The sequence below is a fragment of the Leucopleurus acutus genome (assembly GCF_964270905.1).
Source record: "Leucopleurus acutus genome assembly, chromosome: 12".
NCBI lineage: Eukaryota > Metazoa > Chordata > Mammalia > Artiodactyla > Delphinidae > Leucopleurus > Leucopleurus acutus.
This window is the reverse complement of record NC_139154.1, coordinates 21658565-21682988: the sequence shown is the minus strand read 5'-3', so window position 1 is coordinate 21682988 and position 24424 is coordinate 21658565. Positions and strand designations below refer to the sequence as shown.

Genomic DNA, 24424 nt, shown 5'->3' with positions numbered 1-24424 from the left:
CTGCAGTTAATCTCATCCAGTATATTTTCGTCTCAGACATGGTAGCTTTCATCTCTAGAAGTTAGAGGTGCGTCTTTCTTTCTCATATCTTCCAATTCACTACTTACTTCTTCGAACATATGGAATACAGTTATAAAAAGCTGCTTTAAGGTCCTCGTCTGCTAATTCTAACACCTGTGTTAGTTCTTAGCTGGTTTTGATTGACTGATCTCTCTCCTCATTATTTTCCTACTTCTTTGTATACCTGGTGAATTTTTTTTATTGGATGCCAAACATTCTGGATTTTGACTTGTTGGATGCTGGGTATTTTTGTGTTCTGGGATGCATTTGAGTTCTTGGAAATGTTTGATGATTTTGGGGTGCTGCTTTGTGCCTTGTTAGGCAGGGGCACAGCAGCATTGGGTCTAGGGTTCATTTTGCCCCACTGCTGAAGCATGATCCTTCTTAGTCCTCTACCAAATGCCTGCAAATTAGGTTTTCCAGCCTGGGTGGTAGGAATAGAAATTATTCCTGGCCTTCTGCACCATCTAATCCTTTCAGAGCGGTACTTTTTCTGGCCTCAGGTAATTTCCTCACATACATGTGCAGATTGGTACTCTGCTGATTCTTTTTTTTTTTTTTTTTTAACAGAGTCAACAAGATTATTTATTTTCAGAGCAGAGAAGAAGAGAGTTTTAAAGGTTTGCATGTTTGTTTATAATTACAAGTTTACATTGCTCCAACAGAGCAGCCGCGTTGCTGTGTTCTAATTCTTAGCCATTAATTCCTACAAAAATAAACCTAAGCTTTTACAGTAACTTAATCGACACAGAACTAAAACCGTTCCGCCTACTTAAAGGGATTTAATTACCAAGGCGCTTATGCTCACCACAATGCCCTGTCAGAGGGACGCACGCTTCTACTGAAGGTCTGATCCCTTTGCTCATGCCACAAATTTATATTCCCCACCCTCCCTCCACCCACCAGTAAAACAAAAACACAGAACTATTTACAATTGAGAGGAAATATGTTCTCGGTCAACCGATCTTGCAAAAAAAAAAAAAAAAGACTGGCTCATTTCCAAGTGGATGAGACACCGAACAGTGTTCGGCCAGAGTCCAACGCTGACTGGCCTGGGTCAGGGACTGGCAGGGAGAGGGCAGGAGGGAGAGGGACACCGCAGAGAAGCTTGTCCTAGGCGCTCACCCCCAGCCCGGATTCTTACGGAAGCCACACTCCAAGTGACAGCTCCCAGCTCCCTCCCGTTCAGGGCCCCATCCTACGCCTCCAGCAACCCCGACCCCGCCAGCCCTCTGCCAGCACCTTACCTTGACGTCGCCGCTTAGGATGTCAGGGTCGTCTGGTTTGCTTCTACAACATGATCGTGGGACACCCCACTTTCCATGCCCCCATGCTGGCCATGCCTGGCTCCTAGGCCCCGCCTGTGGCAGTGGGTACCAGGCCAGCAGCACCAGAGGCCGGTTGGATTACAGAGATGCGATTGGCTGCCACATTTGCCAAATGGGACTTGGTTCCACGTTAAAAAATCAAAGCTGTCCAAAAACGGTCACAAAGTGAGGATCACGCTTTCGCTCTAGAAACCTTTCTGCAAAATACCAAAACCTTAGAGTCGGGCTGTGCACAACTAAAAAGGAAAAATAGGCCAAGACACCTCAAAGAAGTTTCCCATATACGCGTCCCCCCAAAAAAGTGGTTGTAACTCAGACCACGTCCAAGTTCAGTTCAGTCCAAAACATAAGCAGTAGCATGGGAATTTTCCAAACTCAGTAAACAAAGTGACCCACGACTCCCGCAGTAAGTGCAGCGTTTTCCAGCATCCTCGTAGACACAGTCTGGCGTCTGTGCCGCTTCAGCAAGAGCCTTCAGCTGCCTCCTTACACCCGGCCAGTCCCAGCTCTTTGGAAGTCGGGTTACGACGGGTTGCACCGTTGCCCCTGCCCCCTCGAAATTCACCCCGGAAACTACGGCCACAAAGAAACCTTCCCGACACCCCGAAGGTCTCATTGTTGAGCCTCCTCTCTTCAGCCCACGTCGTCCGCCTGGAACTGGTCTTGAGCTCGGAGGAAATGTTGTCAAAGAAGGACTTGGATTTGTCATCGTAGCAGTTGGGCCCCAGGTGGTCCTCCTCAGGCAGGGGCCTCGTCACTCTGGGTCACCACCGCCAGGTCCTTCTCCTCCCCTTTCTCAGCTTTGTCGTCTTTAAAATTGTTTCTTCTTAAATTCTTTGTCCAGCTCCTCTCGGTTGAACTGGGCATTTGCACTCTCAAAGTCAAAGTCGCCTTCAAACTTGATTGTGTTTTCCTTGACGGTAGTTGGACGGCTTTGCCCTCTGGAGCCATTCCTTGTTCGTCTGTCCCCCGACCGCCTCCTCTGAGGTCTTCCGTTCTCATCATTCACCTGCCCTTGAGTCTGCCCAGCTGCCGGCTGAGCTACATCGCTGGCAGCCTTGCTGCTTGCGGGGGCTGGGCACCCGTTGAGCTGCACCCCCACGGTGCCCTTGCCAGGTAACAGCTTTTTGGTGTTCAGGTTATCAAGAGAACCAGTCTGGACAGCCTCTGCTCCACCATGGAGCTCTTGCTGACTGAGACAGCCGGAAAGCCAGCTCCTAAACCCAAGGAAGCGGTATGCTGCTGGCTGAGCAGGGAGCTGGCGGCCAGCTGGCTGTAGGGCGGCATCCCTCGGAAGGGGCTGGAAGGCACGTGTGGCTGGAAGGAGGAGGCCGAGCCCAGGGAAGACTGAACAATAGCAGGGAGCGCGTGCTGAGCTTTCGGAGGTTCGCACACAGTAATGTCTTTTTTTTTTTTTTTTGCGGTATGCGGGCCTCTCACTGCTGTGGTCTCTCCCGTTGCGGAGCACAGGCTCCGGATGTGCAGACTCAGCGGCCATGGCTCACGGGCCCAGCCTCTCCGCAGCATCTTCCCGGACCGGGGCACGAACCCGTGTCCCCTGCATCGGCAGGCGGACTCTCAACCACTGCGCCACCACGGAAGCCCCACAGTAATGTCTTTGATGTCACTTCCCCGGAAGATGATGTACTCATAAACTTCCTCCTAGGGGGGGCAGGCCTATCTGTGGGACGGTCTTCAGTACCAAAGGACCTCACTTGGGCGAGCGCCACCGTGGAGTTGTCCGTGTCGACGGTGTAGAGAACGCCCTCGTAGCGGATCTGCGCCTTGGAGATGAGGCTGATCTCGTTGCCCAAGTACGGGATGCCCGAGGGCCTGCGCGGGGACCAGACAGAGAGCGACGGCGCGCAGCCCTCTGCTGATTCTCAAAGGGGGCCCTCCGCAGATCTGAAGTTCTCTCTTGCTCCAGCTCCCTCTCCTCTGGCATCCTTTCTGTGAACTGTAGCCACCTTGGTCTCCCTTGGCTCTCAGCTCCATCACACCCATTCAGGAAGTTGCCGAACTCTGCCTGGATCCCCCTTCCCCAGGGAATTGGCTGGGCACCCTCCCATGGCCTGAAAATTCTCTCAGTTGGTGACCAAGAGCATTCATAAGGTCCACCTCATTTGTTTTCCTCTCAGGGACCACTGTCCTTCACTGGCTGATGTCCAGTATTTTAAAACCTCTGGTTTCATGTATTTTATGGAGTGCTTTTCGTTGTTGTCTCTGGTGAGAAAGAAAATCCAGGCCCGGTGACTCAGTCTTGGCTGGCAGCAGAATTCTGCCGCATAGTTTCTGAAGTTCGCAGATATTACCCTCTGCCATGAGCATGCCACAAATTCTTTACACATCTCAAAAAAATTTGGGGTTGGAAACATTTTTGAAATATTTATAAAACAAAAGCCAGAATTAATAAATGTCAGACAAGACCAAGAATTTTGAGGAAGGAAGTAGACTGTGACTGATGTCAAGCAAAACACAACCTGGCAACTGTCAGGTTCTAGAGGCACAGAGACCAGTCGGGAGGCACCAGAAAAACTCCCCAGGTTGTGAAGCAAGGAAGGAGGATAGGAAGGGAAGAGAAGAGGAAAGGAGAGAGGGAAGGAGGGAGAGAAGGAGGGAGACCTCTGAATCCACTATCTCCAGTCTTGCCAAAGCCAAGAATGCTGAAGGAAGAATTATTATCCATCATGATCACTTGAATACAGGCATCAGGAGGGAGGCGTTGAGAAGAAATTGTAAGAATGTTGAAAAAAGATGTTTAAAGAGAAAAAGATATTCTACATTAGTGGTCCTCAAAGGTCCCTGAGACCCTTCCAAGGGGTCCATAAGGTCAAACCTACTTTGATACGAGTTCAAAGATGATCTGTGCCTTTTCCACACAAATTCTCTCGCAAAAAGCTACATGATGTATAATACCTCAAAGACTGAATGCAGATGCAGACATGAGAATTCATCTGTCTCCTGTTGAGCCAGATATAAAGAGATTTCCAGAACAATGTAAACAATGTAAAATAAAGCAGAAAAAAGTCTATTTTTTCTATTTGTTTTAAAAATCTAATCTTTTTTTTTTTTTTTTTTTTTTTGTGGTACACGGGCCTCTCACTGCTGTGGCCTCTCCCGTTGCGAAGCACAGGCTCCGGACGCGCAGGCTCAGCGGCCATGGCTCACGGGCGCAGCCGCTCCGCGGCACGTGGGATCTTCCCGGACCGGGGCACAAACCCACGTCCCCTGCGTCAGCAGGCGGACTCCCAACCACTGCACCACCAGGGAAGCCCAAAAATCTAATTATTTTACAAAAGAGATGTTACTTATGTTAACAGGTAATAAGTTATTATTTTTGAATGATCAATAAAAATTCATTTTAAAATTTGTGTTCACTTCTAACACTGTCAATATCAATAGTTAACCCACGTAAATAAATCTCTTTAGAGTTCTCAATAATTTTGAAGAGTGAAAGGGGTCCTTAAATCAAAAGTTGAGAACTTCTGTTCTACCTAAAGCTTGGGCAGCCCTATGGAGACCACCATGTAGTTCAGGGAAGCATCTTCCCAGAAGCAAGGACCAAGGGCAGATCAAGAGGTCAGAAGGGAGAATCACCCCCGCACCAGCTGCTTCACCTGTTACCCAGACTTTGAAATGATATTTCATTGAACAGCAGCCCCTCTAAGCCCCACCCATGAGGAACCGTGCCCTCGCTCACCACCGCGATCTGAGCTGCTCTCTTAGGTTACACAAGTCCCACCCTGAGTTTCTCAAAGGCTATGCAAAATAGCCAGCGCCATTTACAGTTTACTTCACTACCGCGTCCCTAACTGTTCCTCTGACCCAAGCCTAGTGATGATCCTTCACGTAGGAAGGACATGTACAAGCAGTAAGCACCTATTACACGTCCGACAGTAAGTTAGATGCTTTAATAGGACACCCATCGAATGCTCACCATGCTGTGAGCGGTATCACTATCCCCTTATTTTATAGACAGAATCAGACATTCTAGGGAGCTTAAGGTACTCACCCAACTGCAAAATAACCAAATGAACTGGAGCTCAGGTCACTCTCCAAAACTGTTGGTCTTTCCCATCCACACTGCTGCCCTTTACTGCTCCAACATTTGTCACCGTTGTGGTGATGTTGTGTGTGAAGTTAAAAAGTCCCTAAAATAGGTAGCAGCTGGGAGATCTGCTTTCCAGAACAAAAGGAGTATAGCCTGGTGGTTCGGAGTGTAGACACTGGTGGTTCTGAGCTCCACCATATCCAAGCTGTGTGTGGCTGAGCCAGTCATAGCTTCTCTGTGTCTGTTTCCTTGATGGTAAAATAATGCTATAAATAGTCTCCACTTTACTGAGCAGTGTGTGAGGACTGAATGAGTTAATATGTAAAAAGCATTTAAACACTGTCTGACACATACATAGTCAACAGTACAGAGGATCGTTATTTGTCATACACACTTGGGTAACTCGCTCAGCCTCCTTGAATCTGTGGAAAGGGTATAACATTCCTGCCCTGATAACCACAGAGTTACTGAGAGACTTACAGGTAATGAATATGCCTGAGAGTGTTTTTAACCGAATATTATACAAATAAGCAAATATTACTGAAGTATTATTAGCCATAAACTCCTAATGTGATATTTTGGGATAGGGATATTTCTGGTAAAGGGTGGGTCAATATTTCTGGCAAAAAGACTATATACACTAGTATATACACCACAGCTGATAAGGCCCTCATTCCAAAAACACCAATCAAAACCACATCTAAGAAGCAGGGTTTTTCTGCACAAATACTCCAGTCTAAAGTAATCAGGTGTGAAATGTACAAACAGCTTGGTCTCCATGGGATAGGACGGTGAATTTAGTCCATATCACGAAGAACTCTAAGGAACCGAAATCTAAACAGTACTCCAAGACTGCGAAGGGCTTCAGGGAAACAAAACGTTGGTTTGCAACCAGAAGTTTCTCAACATCCCTTACGCAAACCCAGAAATGTAATTATTGCCATGCTAAAGTGGTTCTGTTTCTCTTCATTTCTCATTGTTAAAAAACTTTACCCAAACTTGAATCATTTCCTGTCTTAACAACTGCAATCTCTGTTTCCCGTTCTTCCTACACAACTAACCTCCCAATCACCACTGTCAAAGAAATTCCCCTCCTCATTGCCAAATAGATATCCCAAGCCATAAGATGTCACGTGCACACATGTGTGCACACACACAGGCACACACATGCACGCACGTTCCTACCCTACTGAAGTCCCTACTGGTGCTTCACAGCATGTCACCATCTAACTTACTGTACATATTCGTCATGATCTTGTTTATTAACCATCTACTTTTACTTCTACTTCTACTAGTATGTGGTCTGTTTTATTCACTGTCGTACTATCATTATCTAGAAGAAAGCCTGATATGTAGTAGATGCATTTTGCATTATGTAAGATGAATAAATGAACCAATCATTTAACTCTGCACTTTGAAAACTCCTGTGCTTGATTTCAGTATTTTTCATCCCTTCCGCTTAACAACACTTTGTCTTCCTTGTCCAGCTCTTTTCCACAGCCCTGATAGGACTCTTCAGCTGTCTTTGTTTTGTCTCACCGGGCACTGTCCATGAATGTACAGGTCTTGAGTTTTAGGACAACTTTTCTGTATTGGATCCTTCTAAAGGTAGCCGGGGAGCTGACTCAGCCAATGGGACTTCAAAGGATGGAGACCTGGAGCAAAGTGTTTCTCACCCTTGACTCAGTGGGGGAATGAGCAGAGCAGAGAAAGCTGAAGTCTGAATCACCATCTCCAGGGCTGCTGCAGGCAAAGGCCCAGAGGAGGAATGTGTGCATCAGACCAGCTGCTCCAATCCTGGCTTGCCTCCTGGGCTGACAGGTGGGCTGGGAAGAGAAGTGACTCTCTTGATGCTATTTACTGAAGCATGGCACCTTCAAGCCCAGGCTGGGTAGCCCCTGACCCCAGATATGGGAAGGGGACCCCGTGAATAAGAGCGAGGGATACCTGGGTCAGGAGGTGCCAAACCTGGCTGTGCACCAGAGTCTCCTGGACATTCTAGAGTCCTGCCTCCTGAGTGGAATCTCTACAGGTGGTGCCTGGATATCTGTATGTCTTAAGAGCTACCAACTGCTCCCCAGACCAACCCTTGGTAACCAACAAGCCGAGAAGACCACTAAGGACCCTTCCAAGCCCTGACTACGAGACTCTGAGACCTCCAGAGAGGTAGGACATGGCCCAGGGGAGTTTTAAGTGGAGGTGGAGGTACTTCGGTTGGCCTGTGTTGGGGAGGGTGCCTTGTTTAGTGGACAGAAGCTGGGGCTTCTAGAGGTTCTGCAACACCCAGGACATCACTGCACAACAAACTGCCCCCCATCCTACCAAATTTTCAAACATCCCACACAACCTGAATGTAGGTAAAACCCGAGCCTGGAACCTAACTCTGTTTTTCATAGAAACAGGAAGTATTTTTGTGCAGTTTTACTACCTATTGAATTTTGCAGAAATGCAGTTGCCATGAAAATTGAGGGGAAGTAGAACTTTTCTTCCTGAAATTAAAAAAAATATTTTTCATCATGGGAAAAGTCACTGATGGCCCCACGAGGCATGAGATCTGAAGCTCCAGAGAGGGACAGACTACCTCCATCTGGCTTTGCGGCTACCACATTACAGACTTGTCTGTGCGTATCTGCACACCTGACGGCTTCTGTCTCCCTGTTCAGTGGTGCCCACAAATGTCCATGTTGAACTGAACATGGAATAGCTTTCATTTCTCCTTCACATTATGCTTAGTGTAATATAGTTACGTGTTTAATGTCATGTATAGATAGAATACGTTATCAGTGAATTTCATTATAAGTTTGTAAAGAGAATGTTATAAAATATGCATTAAGGAAAGGAGCATTAAGTCTGTTGAAGCCAAGAACCACTGATCCAAACCTCTTAACTCATCCCTCAAAACAAACCACCACTCAGCCATAAAAAACGAATGAAATAATGCCATGTTCAGCAATACGGACGGACCTAGAGATTACCGTACTGAGTAAGCCAAAGACAAAAATCATGTGATATCATTTATATGTGGAACCTAAAAAAATTGATACAAATATTATTTACCAAATAGAAATAGACTCAGACATAGAAAACAAACTCATGGTTTCCAAAGGGGACAGTGGGAAGGGGTGGGGGGATAAATTAGGAGGTTGGGATTCACATATACACACTTCTATATATAAAATAAATAAACAACAAGGTCCTACTGTATAGTCCAGGGAACTATATTCAGTACCATCTAATAACACATAATGGAAAATAATCTGGCAAAGAAGAGATAATATATGTATAAATGAATCACTTTGCTGTATACCTGAAACTAACACAACACTGTAAATTAATGATACTTCAATTTTAAAAAATGGTTATAAACCTCTTAACTCACCCCTCGGAACAAAGCTACTAGGTGGAGGAGAAACACTATTTTCTTTGGCTCGTCCTTGTTGTTGGCCTGTTTACCATTGACTTGATCCCATTCGTCATCCAGGTTTGTGACCTATCCAGTAATGTCTCCCAGTAGAACCAGTTCAAATTCAAACCAGTCTTCCAGTACAAACCAGATGCTTATAGTGTCTCACGCATCACAAAAGAGGTCTATTTTCATGGACGGGCCCCCAAGGAGACCCTCTCCGCTTCGCTCAGCTTTCCTTTTGAAGCACAGATAGTGCGAGCTTTCTTTTTAGAACTTGGTTTTATTCATGGCAACTCTGCTTTGACAGTTTACAGTCAAGACCACAAGGAGGGCTTGACATAACCACACCAGCTGACCCTGCTGGGCAATAAGTGCCACAGTGGGGCTAGAAGCTCTTAACGTTTAGCGCGTCTCCTTTCTAAGCATCTCCCTTCCTCCTACCCCTCACCTGTGTGCCACAGTGTACACTCTGGCTGCTAAATGTGACTGCTGTCAATGCACCTCAGAAACTCTTCCCTTCCATTCCTGGGGAAGCCCTCGGTCCAAGAAACAATAAGAAGGTTACCAAGACCTGTGACCAAGGGGGAAAGGAGATATTGTTTGTACCAGACTAGATCCCAGCTGAGAATTATTCTTCATGCAGAAGTAATGAGGGAAGTTGCAAGAGAAAATCCTCTAGTGTGGTTTTCCTACCAAGTTGTTCTGCAGAGGAAAGATGGCACCTGCTAAATGATCAGTGGGTTCTAGATGGCTGGGGAGTAGCCGAGGAGGAGCCTCCAGGATACCCTCCCAGTCATCATCCTCCAAAGCTATAAGGGTGGCCATTCCGCCATCCTCCTCTCATCCTCAGCTAAACTTCTCCTGCCTCAGCCGTGGGCATTGCCATCTGAGTGCTTTACTTAGATGGACTTTCCTCTCCCCCTTCCTCTTTCCATCCTCTGCCCCCTCTTCCTCTCCTTCTTATTCTTCATCTCCCTCTACAATCTCTTCCAAGTCTCATTCCTTGCTCTCCATGCACCAAGAAAGACCCATATGAGATACTACCTGTATTTTTATATTTTCTTGGAATTGTATCAACGTACCTTATTTTAAACTGTAACGTTTTATCATTGTATATACGTAAAGTATTGATATAATTCATAAGGATTCCCCCCAGCCTTTTCATTTGCCATTAACATTTATGGTATCTTCTGCTCTGATTTACTCGAATTTGTTTTAAGCCTAGCATTCTGGGAATACTTCATTCGGAAAAAGCTAAATGCATTTATGAGAAAACTCAGCTTGCTTCTCAAAGTGGGGCTGATGACGCTTTTCCCAATAAGATATAAATACAATTTTACATATAATAAGAATAGCACGGCATTGGAACGTCTGAGGTTAAATACCTTTGACTGATGAAATTTGGCGTTTTACTAGGTTATCTTCTGAATCAACACACCTTGGATTGGAATGCAGTATCACCTTAAGGAAACAGACTGAATGTACTCAATGCTTAACTCAAGGCCGCATTCAGCCTTGCTCCATTTATATAATGTCTTTGGGTTGGTGTCTAGTCAGTGTACAGTGAACCGCTATTTCTCAGGAAACGGAACCAACTTCCCTGTTCCGCCACTTCCCGTCTATAGATGTGGCCCTAGGGATGAAGGGATGATACCCTGGGCCATGGCTGGCTGGGCCAAGAGCGTTTGCTAGGCCCAAAGCTAGAGCATTCACTTTCTCTCTCCCCAGAACTTTGCATCCAACCTGAAACACACATCCTGTGAGTCATGGTTGGCGTCAACACAAAGAAGGTGCTATTCTGCTTAGAAATTCATCTGGGACACGCGGGGCGGCTATGTTTTCCTCTATATGAACCAGAGATGCAAAGAAAGGCAGTTTTCATAGAAAGAGAGAAGCAAGAAGTGGAGATAAGAAGAGAGAAAGACCCCTCAGGCTCTGTCGGGCAACCTCCCAGGCTGTTGCGGAAGCTAGGTGGCACCCCTGAAGGTTGGCTACAATTTCTCTTTTTTTTTTTTTGCTTGAGCAAAGGCAGCTGAGTTCAACAAGCTCATGGTTCTTGCCATTGCCAAGTCCTATCGCTTGTTATCACCAACATCTACCTGAGCGCATCTCACTCTCCACAGTGAATTTTTTCTCAGATTTGGTTGTTATTACACAATTTGGTCCCTCTCGACTTCATGTCCACTCATTCGTTATTGTGTGTGTGTGTGCGTCTGTGTGTGTGTGTGTCTGTGTGTGTGAGACAGAGACAGAGAGAGAACTGACATAGAAAGCTCTGACCTAAGTATAGAAGTTTTCCAAGAAAGGCACTGTTTGAGGTTAACCTGTTCCTAAAGAGGAGGTCCAGCTAACCCCAAAGTGTCCTGAAAGATGGCCTTCACCTCTGGATCCACTGGGCCCTCGGGCCTCGCTCTCATTGTACAGACTCAGGAATTCAGGTTTTGTGGTGTTTCACACGCATACTGTTCTTGTGAGGCAGATGTGTCAGTCCAGAAAGGAACTCTGACTATTTAGCTTAAAATAAAACCTATAACTTCCAAAGGGACAAGCTATTATTATTTACTGACAGCACGTTTTCTTCTTCCAGGAAGGACACACTGGGAAACCACAATCGCATCAGAAGTGTTCTTAATGACCAAGGAATCAGACAGAAGGCTGGGTCCAGTGTTTAATGGCATCCGTCTTGGGGACCTTCATCCGCACTCTGCATCAGCACTTCTCAGCGGCTGTGACTGGTGCATAGCCGGGGTGGGCGCTGTCGCATTTATCCAGGGGTCCGTACGTCTTGCTCCACGGCAGCCCCAGGCTCTTTTTTCTCTTTAGCTGTATTCCAGGATATAGCATGGAAGGCAGCCTATCGCATGAAGGTGGTCTAATGCCATTTATACCAATTAAAAGGGTGATCTTTTGTACTGGGAATTATATTTCTTGAAAGTATTAAACAATGTATATTCTTCTGGGTCACCCTTTAATTGTTTCTGGTTGCCTGATAGCTTCCTACCTTTGAAGGAGAGGCATCCATTACCTTGGGGAGAAGAAGACGGAGGCTAGAACGAAGAAGGTATTGCTTGTCTTAAAACTCCAGAGTAGAGTTTAAGGCCATGGCCAGACAATTGCCTATGCCAAGTGTCCTTAGTTGTCACAGGTGCAGTAGGAAAGGAAGAAAGAAAATGCTGACAAGTAACTATGACCTATCATCTATTGCAAGATGCATCTTAAAATGTGGTGGAAAATGTGCCAGGCTTTGCCGAGAGACAAGAGGGATTTAACTGGAGCTCCTCAAACTGGGCTTTACTTCTCAAGAGTCAGAGGGAAAGAGTGGACCCACACACCAGAGAGTGAGCTGGGCTGGACTAGAACAGGGAGGCCTTCCACCCAGCCCAGGAGGGCACGGCCTGTGGCCGATGGGAAGAGCCCGCAGAAAGAGAAAACGGACGAAGCAAGAGCTGGGCTCTGACGGTCAAGTCTGGAAGCGGGGGTAGAAACCTACGGTCACTGGGCTCGTGGCTTCCTCCCCCGGGGGAGCCCAGGAGGTGGCAACTGCCCCAGAAAGGTGGGCGCAGAGTGAGACCCGGCTTCCAGTCAGGCACAGAAGGATCCCAGAGCCCGGGGGCACCAGCAGAGTGGGAGAAGACCAGGAAGCTGGAGTCCAGGAGCCTCACATCTGGCGCAATGGCAAGGCCCACGGCTGTTGGCACCGAGCAGCTTCCTGGCCCACACCCAGTGAGGCCTGGCACACCACAGCTGACACACAGGGCACTGGAGGCCACAGGGACCCAAGGACGGGGGCTACCACCTGACCCGGCAGGATGAGGCAACTCCCCTTGAGGGGGCAGGCTGGGACCTCTCCACAACCCCTGCAGATGCCACACCAACATAAGGGAGAGGGCCAGTGGCAGCCGGAGGGGTTGCCCTGAAAGGCCAGGTCCTAAGAGTTACTGAGATTTAAAATAAACTCAGTGGCGGACATAGTCATGCCTGCCCTGGGCTAAAAACCTTGACCTGCACCGAGCAAGCTGGAACTCATTAATCCTGGCATGTGTTCATTCAGTAAATATTTACGGAGCACACACTACCTGCCGGGCAATGTTCTAGCTACTTGGGATGGATACGAGAACGAATCACACAGAAGCCCTACCGTGGAGCCTACATTCCGCAGGGGGTGAACCAATAGTACACTGTGACCGTAATAAAGAAGGGACTTCCATGGGATGTGAGACGCGAACCTGGAAAATAAGGTCTGCCTCAAGGAGTCTGGGCCTGAGAGCAAAACCGTGTCCAGTTACACAATATCCATCCCCACCGGCGCCCCTACACTGTGTATGCCAGCGTCGCCTCCCTCTGAAGGACGCTGAGGACAGAAGGATGAACACGAGGTAGGCCGTGTCCTCGAGGTAGGCCGTGTCCTCGAGGACCTGACAGCCCAGCCTGCGAGTTTGCACCATGGGCTTCGCGGGGCAGGAACTGTGTCCTTTCCTTCATTTAATAAATGTTTACCGAGCACCCAGTGAAATGCATGCCTGGCGCTGGGCACTCACACAACACACACGACATTCACAAAGCACACACGGCCTACACAGCACACACAGAAAATATACACATACAGCAAACAATACACCCTCACACAACACACACAGAAAAGTCACACAACTTACCACATACACAAAACCACGCACTCACACAACACACACACGGCAAACACAATACCTGCCACGCACAACACACGTGCTGACCCAACACACGCATCCAAGTCTCCGTGCTGAAATGTTTTCACGTTTCACATTAAAGCCCCCAGGACAGAGATGCAGGCTGATGGGGCCAAGCCACCAGGCAAAATACGCCCACATGGAGGTGGTGAACGGAACGAAAGCCTTAAGACCTGGGTGGGGTGGGGGTGGGGGGTCCCGGGTGAGACACTTCAGGACAACACTTGGGGGTCCCAAGTTCCCGCAGGCGCCCCCCGCAGGCTCTGAGGAGGGATTTATGACCATGAGAGCTGTTTACAATCAAGAGCTCGGGGTCTGCTCTCATGATGTAATTTCTTTAAGATGCTCTAGACTCTGTTCCTGCAGGGCCGAGAGGGCCACCTGGCACCAGGTGTACCTGTGTGTCTCTCAACACCTGGTGCTTCAGTAAAGGTTACAGTCACACTGTGCAACTGTGTCGTCGGGGTTTCTGTCCAGAAGTTAGTCTGATGCAGTGAAGTTTAAAACAATAACCTGCCGACAGCATGAAATTTATTTTCTAACTTTCAGCGGATCAAAGGAAGTGCAATTTGGCTTCCATAGTGAATATCCCCGTTTTGCATGACAGCACAAAGTGTTTTGAGAGGAAAAACCCTCTGTGGTCAAAGGCACATCTTTGAAGTGCAGTAAGGAGCTTATGTTTTAACTAGATATTCTTGAATGATTGAAAGAAAGTTCCAATCTCACTATGGCACGAAGTTACAGCTCTTACCATTACCCTCTGATAAACGTTTCTTTGGTCCCAGCTGAGCTGTATACTTATTCTGAGCAATTTTAAAAGAATGTGTGTGTGTGTGTGTGTGTGTGTGTGTGTGTGTGTGTGTATACACATATATATAGTATATATTGTATAGCTTTAAAGGAATATATATATATATATGTTTCTTTTCTTGATACTTTCCAAACATATTCTTTACCACGATTGTAATGAAAAACTCCCAGGAGGTAGCAGTTTTAGCACTTTTTCAACGTCAAATAAATGAGATTAACTCTTGAAACTCAAGTGCTCAGAGTAAATGTTTTCTGCCCAGCAGTGTCCCCGCACACAAGCGTTATTTCACACATCCCCAAGGGGCCATACAGACTTGGACAAACATTTAAACAAGCTGCCTCAAGTCCCTTTTGGAACAAGGTGAGATTCACCTAAACAAAGAAAGAAGCAGGGAACATGCCAGGTGCAAGTTAGGATGGAGAATCAAAGGTGGCTCTGTGAGTGCAGAAGTGACAAGTGAAACGTTGACAGCTGTTCAGAGATCTGAGAGTTGGAGGTAACTAACAGTAACATAGGCAGGTACTTTACTTTGCTATGTCAACAGGAGAGCTAAGCCACAAATGTGTGTGCCGGGGATGCCACTAATGCATGTGCCGGGGATGCCACGAGTGTGTGTGGTGGGAGCATCACTAATGCATGTGCCGGGGATGCCGCGAGCAACAGTAACCCATAGACAGGAGAGGCTCAGGGTGCCTCCAGCTCTACCCATCCCAATGGTGCTTCGTCAGCCTCGGTTCCCCATCCGTCACATGGGGAAACCAGAGCCCACCTGACCAGGATGGTGAACATACAGGTAAAGTGCTTATTGCTGTAGCTGGCACATAGTAGGTGCTTTCTGCTGCTAATTTTGGTCCCCCAAGATAGGTAGGGGACATGTTACAGTTTCAAGCCTGGAGTAAGGATGCCTTCCCAGTCCAAAACTGGACCTGCGGTTTGACGAGAAAAGGTGCAGCTATGAGACAACACTGCCCTTTCAGTATTTTACCCCCCGACTGTGTCACACATCTAAGATTCGCACATAAGCAAGCCTTACCTTTAAGAAGTGACTTTTTCCTTCCTCCTTTATGACCAGATCCTTTCAAACTAGGCCAAACACTTATTGCAATGGGGTTATGAATTAATGTGAGAACAGTAAGAAGTAGAACCGAGAAACTACAGACATGCAAAGTTTAGCTAGAAAAATGTTAGCCCTGTCATACAGAACACACTAGGACCCGGCACAGAAAGTCTGCTAACGCGATTTCACCCTTTTCTGCCAATGGGAGAAAAAGTGAACCCGAGAGTTTTCAGGACCATAAACATCCTCCTTCTGTGTGTGTGTGTGTGCTGGAGGGGAGGGGAGGAATCCTCTAATGTGTCCAACACAATGCAAATAAATGCTTCTTAAACTGAAATATGATTGACATGTTAGTTTCGGGTGTACAACACAATGATTGGCTATTTGTATATACTTTGAAATGATCACAATAAGTCTAGTGAACCACCATCACCACCCACAGTTACTATGGTTATCGTGCTGTATATTACATCCTAGGACTTATTTATTTTATAACTGGAACTTTGCACATTTTGACCCCTTCACCCATTTCACCCCTCCCCACCCCCTGCCTCTGGTAACCACCAATCTGTTCTACCTCTGAGATAATTCAAAATCAGACTTAGACAAAGTGATCTCAATTATAGGGAAATCGCTCTCCCTCCTCTCCCCTTTTAGACAGAACCACTAACAGCACTTTCTCATAAATAAAATTCTCAAAATGCATTGAAGAACATTTAGAAGCAATAAAAATAATCCAGAAACATCTCTGGCAGAAGCGTGTTGGCCATCTGAGCCAAAACCTGGCTGACCTTTCAATGTTATTATTGTATTGTGAAAAGAATTTTTAAACAAGCAGTTACCATATTTACTTAAGAGTCAACGTGGCCAAGCATGAAGTAAATACCGTGCGAACCATCAGGCCTCTTAATGACCAGAGAATCTTTTTATACTCAGCGTTTCACTGTCACTACTTGAGGCAACAAGATTATACGTGTGGGAGGCTCTCCAATTTCCCCCTCAGAAGGAGGACTGGGGAAGAAGAAAGGAAGTCGTGCTCAAAGCTAGAGAAGAGGAGAGATGAATAAGGCAGCAATCAGGAAAAGTCTGAACCCACCCTGTGGACACAACTGACGTGTGGAGCCTACGTGGGTGTTTTTCCCACTTTGTCCAATGAGATGGTTAGACCAACACAGACTTTTCTTCCAAAGCACCCACATTAGCTGGATAAATAGTGCTAGGCCAGCCCCTACTGGCCCTTTGCTTGGGCTTTGGCAGTCAGAACGCATCCCCGCAGGGCTCCCACTCCCCTGGATGAAGCCCAGACCACTGGCTCTCATTCCAGACCCGCCCGGCCTCCCTGACTCCATCTTTCTGACAAGTTCCCCTCCTTGCCTCGATGCTTCTTGGCCGAGGTCAAATCGCAAAGCAGCCTCCTTGCCAGTTTCTCCATTGTTCCCTCATTCCCTCTGCCCAGACTGTTATCCTTCTTCCTCCTTCGTCCTCCAGGCCCATCCTCAATACTGTATGCTCCTTTCAGAGGGAGTTCTAGGGTTTTCCCACCCCTCCAACCAGGGGAAACGGGTGACTATCTCCACCTCCTCTGAGCCCTTGGCTTCACCTCCCTGTCCCTGGTGGCACCAGCACCCCGGACTCCGTAGGGCTGAGTTCTTCTCTCCCTGATACTCATCACATGCTGAAAGGTAAGCTCTTTCCCTTACGGACCGTAGCTTGAGCAGAGCAGATGTTTACATCTTAGCCGAGTAAATGACAGCGGCTCCGTTTACACCACTTACACCCACTGTCCCTTAGAAAATTCAAACCACACGGACGGGACAGAGAACCTGTGACCATGTGCAGGAACAAAGTATTCTGGGAAATGGACCTAAATTCCCCCAGCAGAGGGATGTGGCAATCACTCAGGACAGCCTTGTTCTAGCCAGCTTCTCGTTGACTTGGGTAAATTATGGAAATTACGGCTGTCTATTTCCCGGGTCAGTGATTCTCAGGCCACATTATAACACCTGCCCCCGGAGAGTTTTTAAAAAATCCCTCTGGCCAGGTCTGCTGCATCTCAGACCTATGCCATCAGAACGTCTGGGGGGTGGGGCCCGGGTACCCGGTAGTTCTTAAGGCTCCCCAGGTGATTCCAACGTGCGGTCAAGATCGACAAAGGCTGGCCTAGATCACAGAAGCTGACCATAGTAGGTACCTGTACGTAGCTGAGTGGGTCCCCTAACGCAGCAATACCATTTTCTACACCGACTGGGCCGACAGGGGCCAGGCAGAGGAAGAGAGTCCAACTTCAGGGGGTTATTCACACACAGCAGGTTTCCCTGGAACAATAATTCATGATCCGGACATCAGTTCCAGACTAAAGGAAGTGTCTGTCTCCACCACCCCTCCTCCGCCACCCTCCCAGCATTTTTCACTTTCCTATGAACCTAGTTTTTATATATATATTTTTATATATTATGTCACGTTACCTAAATTTCTTAAATATTTCAACTGGGAAAGAAAATCTAGAACTCTGATCTTGCAGTTAAATCTCAGAATTCGAGGTTGATGAGAAATATTCAAGTGTGCTGAGTGATGTGGGGTGTAATTTCCCACATTATTACAATAGCAAAAATGTAACCTCTCCTTCTCCCTATGAGTCAGCTCAGCAAACCACTGCGATATTCTAGAGAAGTGCTTAAACCTTGAGGGAAATTTGTTCAAAAGAGGTTGTCATGGCAAGTATCACATGAGATTTTTTAAATCAACAAGTCAAAGAACCCATTCTATCACCCCTGGCTAGAATCATATATTTTCTCCCCAGGAAAGAAATGCTGTGACTTTTTGCATACTGTTTAACAGGTTATTATTTTGTTTGTTTGTTTCCCAGCTTAATTGAAATATAATTGACATATAACATTGTGTAAGTTTAAGGTGTACAACGTGTTGATTTGATATATTTTTATACTGTCAGATATGACCACCATAGTGTTAGCTAACACCTCCATCCCATCACATAATTACCACTTCTTTTTTTTGTGGTGAGAACATTTAAGATCTACTCTCTTAGTGACTTTCAAGTATGTAATACAATGTATTAGCTACAGTCACCATTCGGAACATTAGATCCCCAAACTTGTTATTCTTATAACCGGAAGTTTGTACCTTGACCAACATCTCCCCATTTCCCTCACTCCCCAGCCCCTGCAAACGCCACTCTACTCTCTGTTTCTCTGAGTTCAGCTTTTTTTGATTCCACATGTAAGTGATATCGTACAGTATTTGTCTTCCTCTGTCTGGCTTATCTCCCTTAGCTTAATACCCTGAAGTTTCTTCCATGTTCTTGTAAAAGGCAGGGTTTCCTCTCTCATGGCTGAATAGTATTCTACTGTATGTCCAGTATGTACCACATCTTTATCCATTCATCTGTTGACAAACACTTAGATTATTTCCATATCTTGGCTATTATGAATAATGCTGCAATGAACATGGAAGTGTAGGTATCTCTTTAAGATACTGATTTCATTTCCTTTGGATATATACCCAGAAGTGGAATTGCTGGATCATATGGTAGCTCTATTTTTTAATTTTTTGAGGAACCTCCACACTGTTTTCCAAAGTGGCTACACCAATTTACTTTCCCACCAACAGTGCACAAAGTTTCCCTTTTCTCCACATACCCATTAACATTTGTTATCTGTTCTTTTATTGATGTACAGATCATTCATTAACAGATAGATGATACAATCTGTGAAACCAGGTTTCTCCCACCTATTTCAGGCAGGGTATGTTTAATCCTTCCAGAGAAATATCTGTTGAGTTCCTATGATAGTTGAATTTTTACTTTATAATATGTATTGTATTGGTTGTAGCTGAAATATTATCTACAGACCATTTCAGAGGCTGGAAAATAACCCTTGTACAGAACGCCTTCTTTAAAAACTAGCTTACAGGTACCAGGTGCCAGCTTGGATGATAAATTCCCATAAGAAATGGTAGAAGGGAGCCTTAATCATGTTCCTCCCGTGAACGAACTCTGAAAGCTTCGGCACTCATAGAAATATGAGTTCAAATACATCTCAAAAAGAATTATTCATCGACTAGCACTTCCCTTCTTTGGGTCCCGTTATCATATCAGCACAGTGAAACGTGAAGAGGTTTGGGAGCCCAACTGACCCAGGTTCAAATCCTGACTCTGTCGTTCATCTGCCACCATCTGGAGATGGTACCTGCCTAAATCTGCTAGCTCTGCCCCCCATCTCCCTTTGGGACAAATTGAAGACAGTAAAACGTCTGTACAGAGCACAGGTAATGTCTGTAAAGCACCCAGACGCTGCCAGGAGGAGCCAGATGACAGCTGACCCTGGTTCATTCAGGACAGCGGCAGATCTGCCCAGAGCGATGTGGTCAAAGAACCAGCAATTGAAATCCAGGTAATAAATGATCTGAGAAAAGTTGTCCCATGATTTCCAGTCAAGTTCTGCCCTCTCACTAAGTCCAGGAATTGAATGAGGGAAACCACATCAACCTCTGGGGTCATACTCAGGGCTGTGGAATGTGTTGGGTTTGCAGCCATGTTGGAATATATCGTTGGCGTAAGTGGCTGAGTGGATGGAGTCAAACAAACCAACACTGCTTACCTCAGCCAAGAAGTTCAGCATCTGCAGAAAAAGAGGATAATGTACAAGTGTGTCCACTTCCAATAATTTCCCCTCAAGTGATAAAAAAGGCAAACCTCCACAAAAGACACAATCACGCCATCGCCTAGTTCTATAGTAACATCATCATTCATTTGTTCATTGATTCGGAGAATGTCTGAAGCCTTCAGACATCAAACTTGCTAATATTCTCACTGAAATTTTAGTCATTGTCATGAACAGATTGAACACAGATATCGGAAAACCAAGAGCCTAAAAATCTATGAATCCTGAAATGTTTATTTTAATTACAATTAGCACAGATGCCGTTCAAGTTTCGTCTTTGTTTTGTTTTGCGGTACGCGGGCCTCTCACTGCCGTGGCCTCTCCCGTTGCGGAGCACAGGCTCCGGACGTGCAGGCTCAGCGGCCATGGCTCACGGGCCCAGCCGCTCCGCGGCATGTGGGATCTTCCCGGACCGGGGCACGAACCCGTGTCCCCCGCATCGGCAGGCGGACTCTCAACCACTGCGCCACCAGGGAAGCCCCGTTCAAGTTTTCTAAATATGTTTCTGGGCTTTTCCTTTGTAAGTATCCCTTTGGCTGGGCCTCTTTTACCTCCTTATCATTATCACTAGACAAGTCCCAACCCCACCCCATGTTGTGTTGGATTGGGCCACTCTGTCTGAGTTGAGCATCTGGAACTCATCTGTGGAATCCCTTCTCCTCCAGAGCAAACCCTGCCTGCCCTCTTCTCCCTGGACCAGGAAGCAAAGCTAGCTGAGGTGTTACCTGATCTCACAGCTGTCCCACTTCCTGCCCAGGTGGTCCTATCTCCATGGAAACCTGCAACCCTGAACACATCTTCTGGGCCAGCAGGTCCTGAAGCCTTCATCCAGACACACCACCTACGCACACACAGGCGCGCACACACGCGCTAATCCCCACTCTAATCACCAGTTGTGCCCTAGAGAGGGGCCTGAGAGCCCGACCAACAATACTTGACCTCGGTCCCCTATGTTCCTTCCCAAGATAGAAGCAACTCTGGGCTTACAGCCTGAACCATCAGGCACGTGAAGGTGTGGCCCAGCCCTTCTGCAGGGCTCTGCCAATGCTACAGGCTCGGAAGCCAAGCAGCCCCATGATACTGGAACCAGAGGGGCCAAAGTGAAAGAGGATGCGGGGCAGAGAGAGCGCCTCTCCTCCAGGCCTTCCCCAGCGATGAGGCTGAGGAATTTTGCTCCATTTGGGGATGCTGGAGAGCATCCTCAGAGAGCTCAGAATCAGGGGCTAGTCCCAGCTCCACCCTTGGCCCACCCCGTGGCCTTGAGGAAAGCTCTTGATTCTTCCCCTCTAAACATGGAAGGAACACCCTACCTGCACCTACAGAGAAGGACATGAGAAGCTCCAGCCCCATGGACTCCCCAGCACCAAACAGGCCCCCGCAGTGGTCTGCAAGGCCGGGGTTCTCATCTGGAACCAGAAGCGCCTGGGCCTCTCTGCTGCCCCCTCCCCCTCCGCCTGCCTTTTGATCATTGATGTTAACTCTGTCTCGAAACTGTAAGTAAGAAAGTAAGAGGCCGCTGCTCACTTTCTTCCTCTGTGTTTTCCCATCCTCCGACTCCTCTCGGCACCGGAAGCACCGAGCGCGGGGCTCGGCCCAGACTGGACGCTCATGAATCATTTCCCAGAACCCTCAGTTAGTTTAGCAAAGCGTGAGGGGACGAGCGAGAATGCCCTTTGTACACCTCGTTTCATTCCTGGGAGAGGCAGAGTGCGTGCCTGTGGAATGTCTCCACGGCCACGTTCAGGCAAAGCACCTGTCGCTTGTCACACACCCAGGAATCCAGGGCTGGGCGAGACAGCACAGTGTCCCGCGTGCCGGGACATGTCCGCCCTGCCACCATCTCTCATGGTAAATACAACGACGGCCCCCAGTGCTCGGGCACAGGGATTGGGCTTCCCTAATATCACACAGGTGAGCACTTGTGGTCTGGGAGGTAAGACTGTACACACTCTGGCACCATCTCCCCAGCCTGTGACTGGGAAGTTCAGAATAAAACCCAAGCTCCTTACCATGGCCCCACCTCTGTCTACACCACCGTGATCTGGCCCCATTCTCCTGCCCCCCCACTCCGGGCTCAAATGCCGCTGTTCCCTCTGCCTCAGACCTCACGCCTCCTCACAAGGACCCCCCATCACCAGGTAACGTAGACCCAGCCCCTTAGCCACTGTCTCAACAGCCATCTGTGTCTTTCACGACGCTCATCACACACTCGACTTGGGCTACTGCCCGGCCCCCCTGTGTGCCCTGCCCTACTGCAGCGTCCCATGGCTGGACACCCACGAGGCTCAAAAAACAATCGTCACGATCACAGCCGGTTTTAAAACAATCTCAATACCACTACACACCTATTAGAATGGCCAAAATCCACAACACTGACGGCAGATGCTGTCAAAGATGTGCAGCACCAGGGACCCTCATTCACTGCTGGAGGGGGTGCAAAACAGTGCAGCCACTTTGGAAGACAGTCTGACAGTTTCTCACCAAACTAAACATACTCTTGCAGTACGATCCTGCAATCACCCTCCTTGGTATTTACCCAAAGGAGTCGAAAACTTATAGCCACACAAAAACCTGCACATGGATGTTTATAGAAGCTTTATTAGTAACTGTCAAAACTTGGAAGCAACCAAGACACCATTCAGCAGGGGAATGGATGAATCACCAGTGGTCCATCCAGACAATGGAATATTATTCAGTGCTAAAGAGAAATGAGCTATCAAGTCATGACGAGACATGATGAAACCTTCAATGAATAATACTAAGCGAAAGAAGCCAATCTGAAAAGGCTGCACAATGTATGATTCCAATTATAGGACATTCTGAACAGGTGAAATTATAGAGACAATAAAAAGATCGGTAGTTGCCGGGGGGCGGGGGGGAGGAGGGATGAACAGGCAGAGCACAGAGGACCTTTAGGGCAGTGAAAATACTCTGTATGATACCATAATGATGCATACACATCATTCTATATTTGTCTAAACACATAGAATGTACCACACCAAGAGTGAACCCTAAGGTAAGCTATGGACTTCGGGTGATAACGACGTGTCAGTGTAGGTTCATCAGTTGTACCAAATGTATCCCTCTGGGTAGTGGGGCATACTGCTAATGGAGCAGGTTATACACGTGTGGAGCAGGGGGTATATGGGAAATATCCGTACCTTCCTCTCAATTTTTCTGTAAGCTTAAAACTGCTCTTAAAAAATAAAGTCTAAATAGAACTACCATATGACCCAGCAATCCCACTCCTGGGCATATACCAGGAGAAAACCATAATTCAAAAAGATACACGCACCTCAGTGTTCATTGCAACTCTATTTACAATAGCCGGGACATGGAAGCAACCTAAATGTCCATCAACAGAGGAATGGATAAAGAAGATGTGGTACATGTATACAATGGAATATTACTCAGCCATAAAAGAGAATGGAATATTACCATTTGCAGCAACATGGATGGACCTAGAGATTGTCATACTGAGTGAAGTAAGTCAGACACAGAAAGACAAACATATGATATCGTTTATATGTGGAATCTTAAAGAAAGGGTAAAAATGAACTTATTTACAGGACAGAAGTAGTGTCATGGATGTAGAAAACAAACTTATGGTTACCAGGAGATAAGGGGGAATGGATAAATTAGGAGATTGGGCTTGACATATACATATTACTATACATAAAATAGATAACTAATAAGGACCTACTCTATAGCACAGGGAACTCTTCTCAATACTCTGCAATGACCTATATGGGCAAAGAATCTAAAAAAGAGTGGATACATGTATGTGTATAACTGATTCACTTTGCTGTATGCCTGAAACTAACACAACATTGCAAATCAACTACATTCCAATAAAAATTTAAAAAAATAGTCTAAAAAAACCCCTCAGCAATGATATGAGATATGAAAAATTCAAAAACACACAGAGTTAACCTCTTCCCCCTATAAGATCACCAAAGCTAAAAAATAAAAACAAAAAACAACAACAACAACAAACAAAACACAGTTTGGTAGCATACTGTGTCGACATACATGTAGAGAAACATTTTCTCAAACACTCCTGGCAGAGTTGTTAACTGTTATAACCTGATGGGAGGTGGGTGGGCAAATCACAAACGCACACAAGCCTCTGAGCCAGCAGTGCCACTTCTAGGAATTTAGCCAACAAATACGCTTGCTAGCACTTCTGCAAAACGACACAGGCATGGCTGTTTGTTATTCATTGCAACATTGGTTGTAATAGCAGAAGACTGCAAACAACTTATTAGTCAGCAAAAGGTTAAAAAGCAGCTCGTTAGACGCAGATTTGGAACCAGGTACAGATGA

General features: G+C 46.7%; 1 protein-coding gene and 1 pseudogene across 10 annotated transcripts in view; both read right to left on the bottom strand.

Annotated features, from left to right (window-relative positions):
* The window catches only part of IL1R1 (interleukin 1 receptor type 1), a 178887-nt gene that overhangs the window by 74835 nt on the left and 79628 nt on the right, over nucleotides 1-24424 (bottom strand). For 4 of the 9 annotated variants that reach the window (XR_014326645.1, XM_082851753.1, XM_082851757.1 and 1 more), the window contains exon 2: nucleotides 17518-17734. The exons of 2 other annotated variants lie outside the window; for them this stretch is intronic. Coding sequence is in view for 5 of the 7 variants with exons in the window: in XM_082851753.1 (XP_082707879.1) it covers nucleotides 17518-17601 (84 nt within the window). In the remaining 2 variants the exon portion in view is untranslated. Of the gene's footprint in view, nucleotides 1-17517; nucleotides 17735-19937; nucleotides 22144-24424 lie in introns of those variants that run through there. 3 more of the 9 variants (XM_082851755.1, XM_082851759.1, XM_082851754.1) reach the window with 3 other exon arrangements.
* On the bottom strand, nucleotides 1875-2786 carry LOC309969813 (protein LSM14 homolog B-like; annotated as a pseudogene). The gene has a single exon. The product of its transcript is annotated as a protein LSM14 homolog B-like (transcript).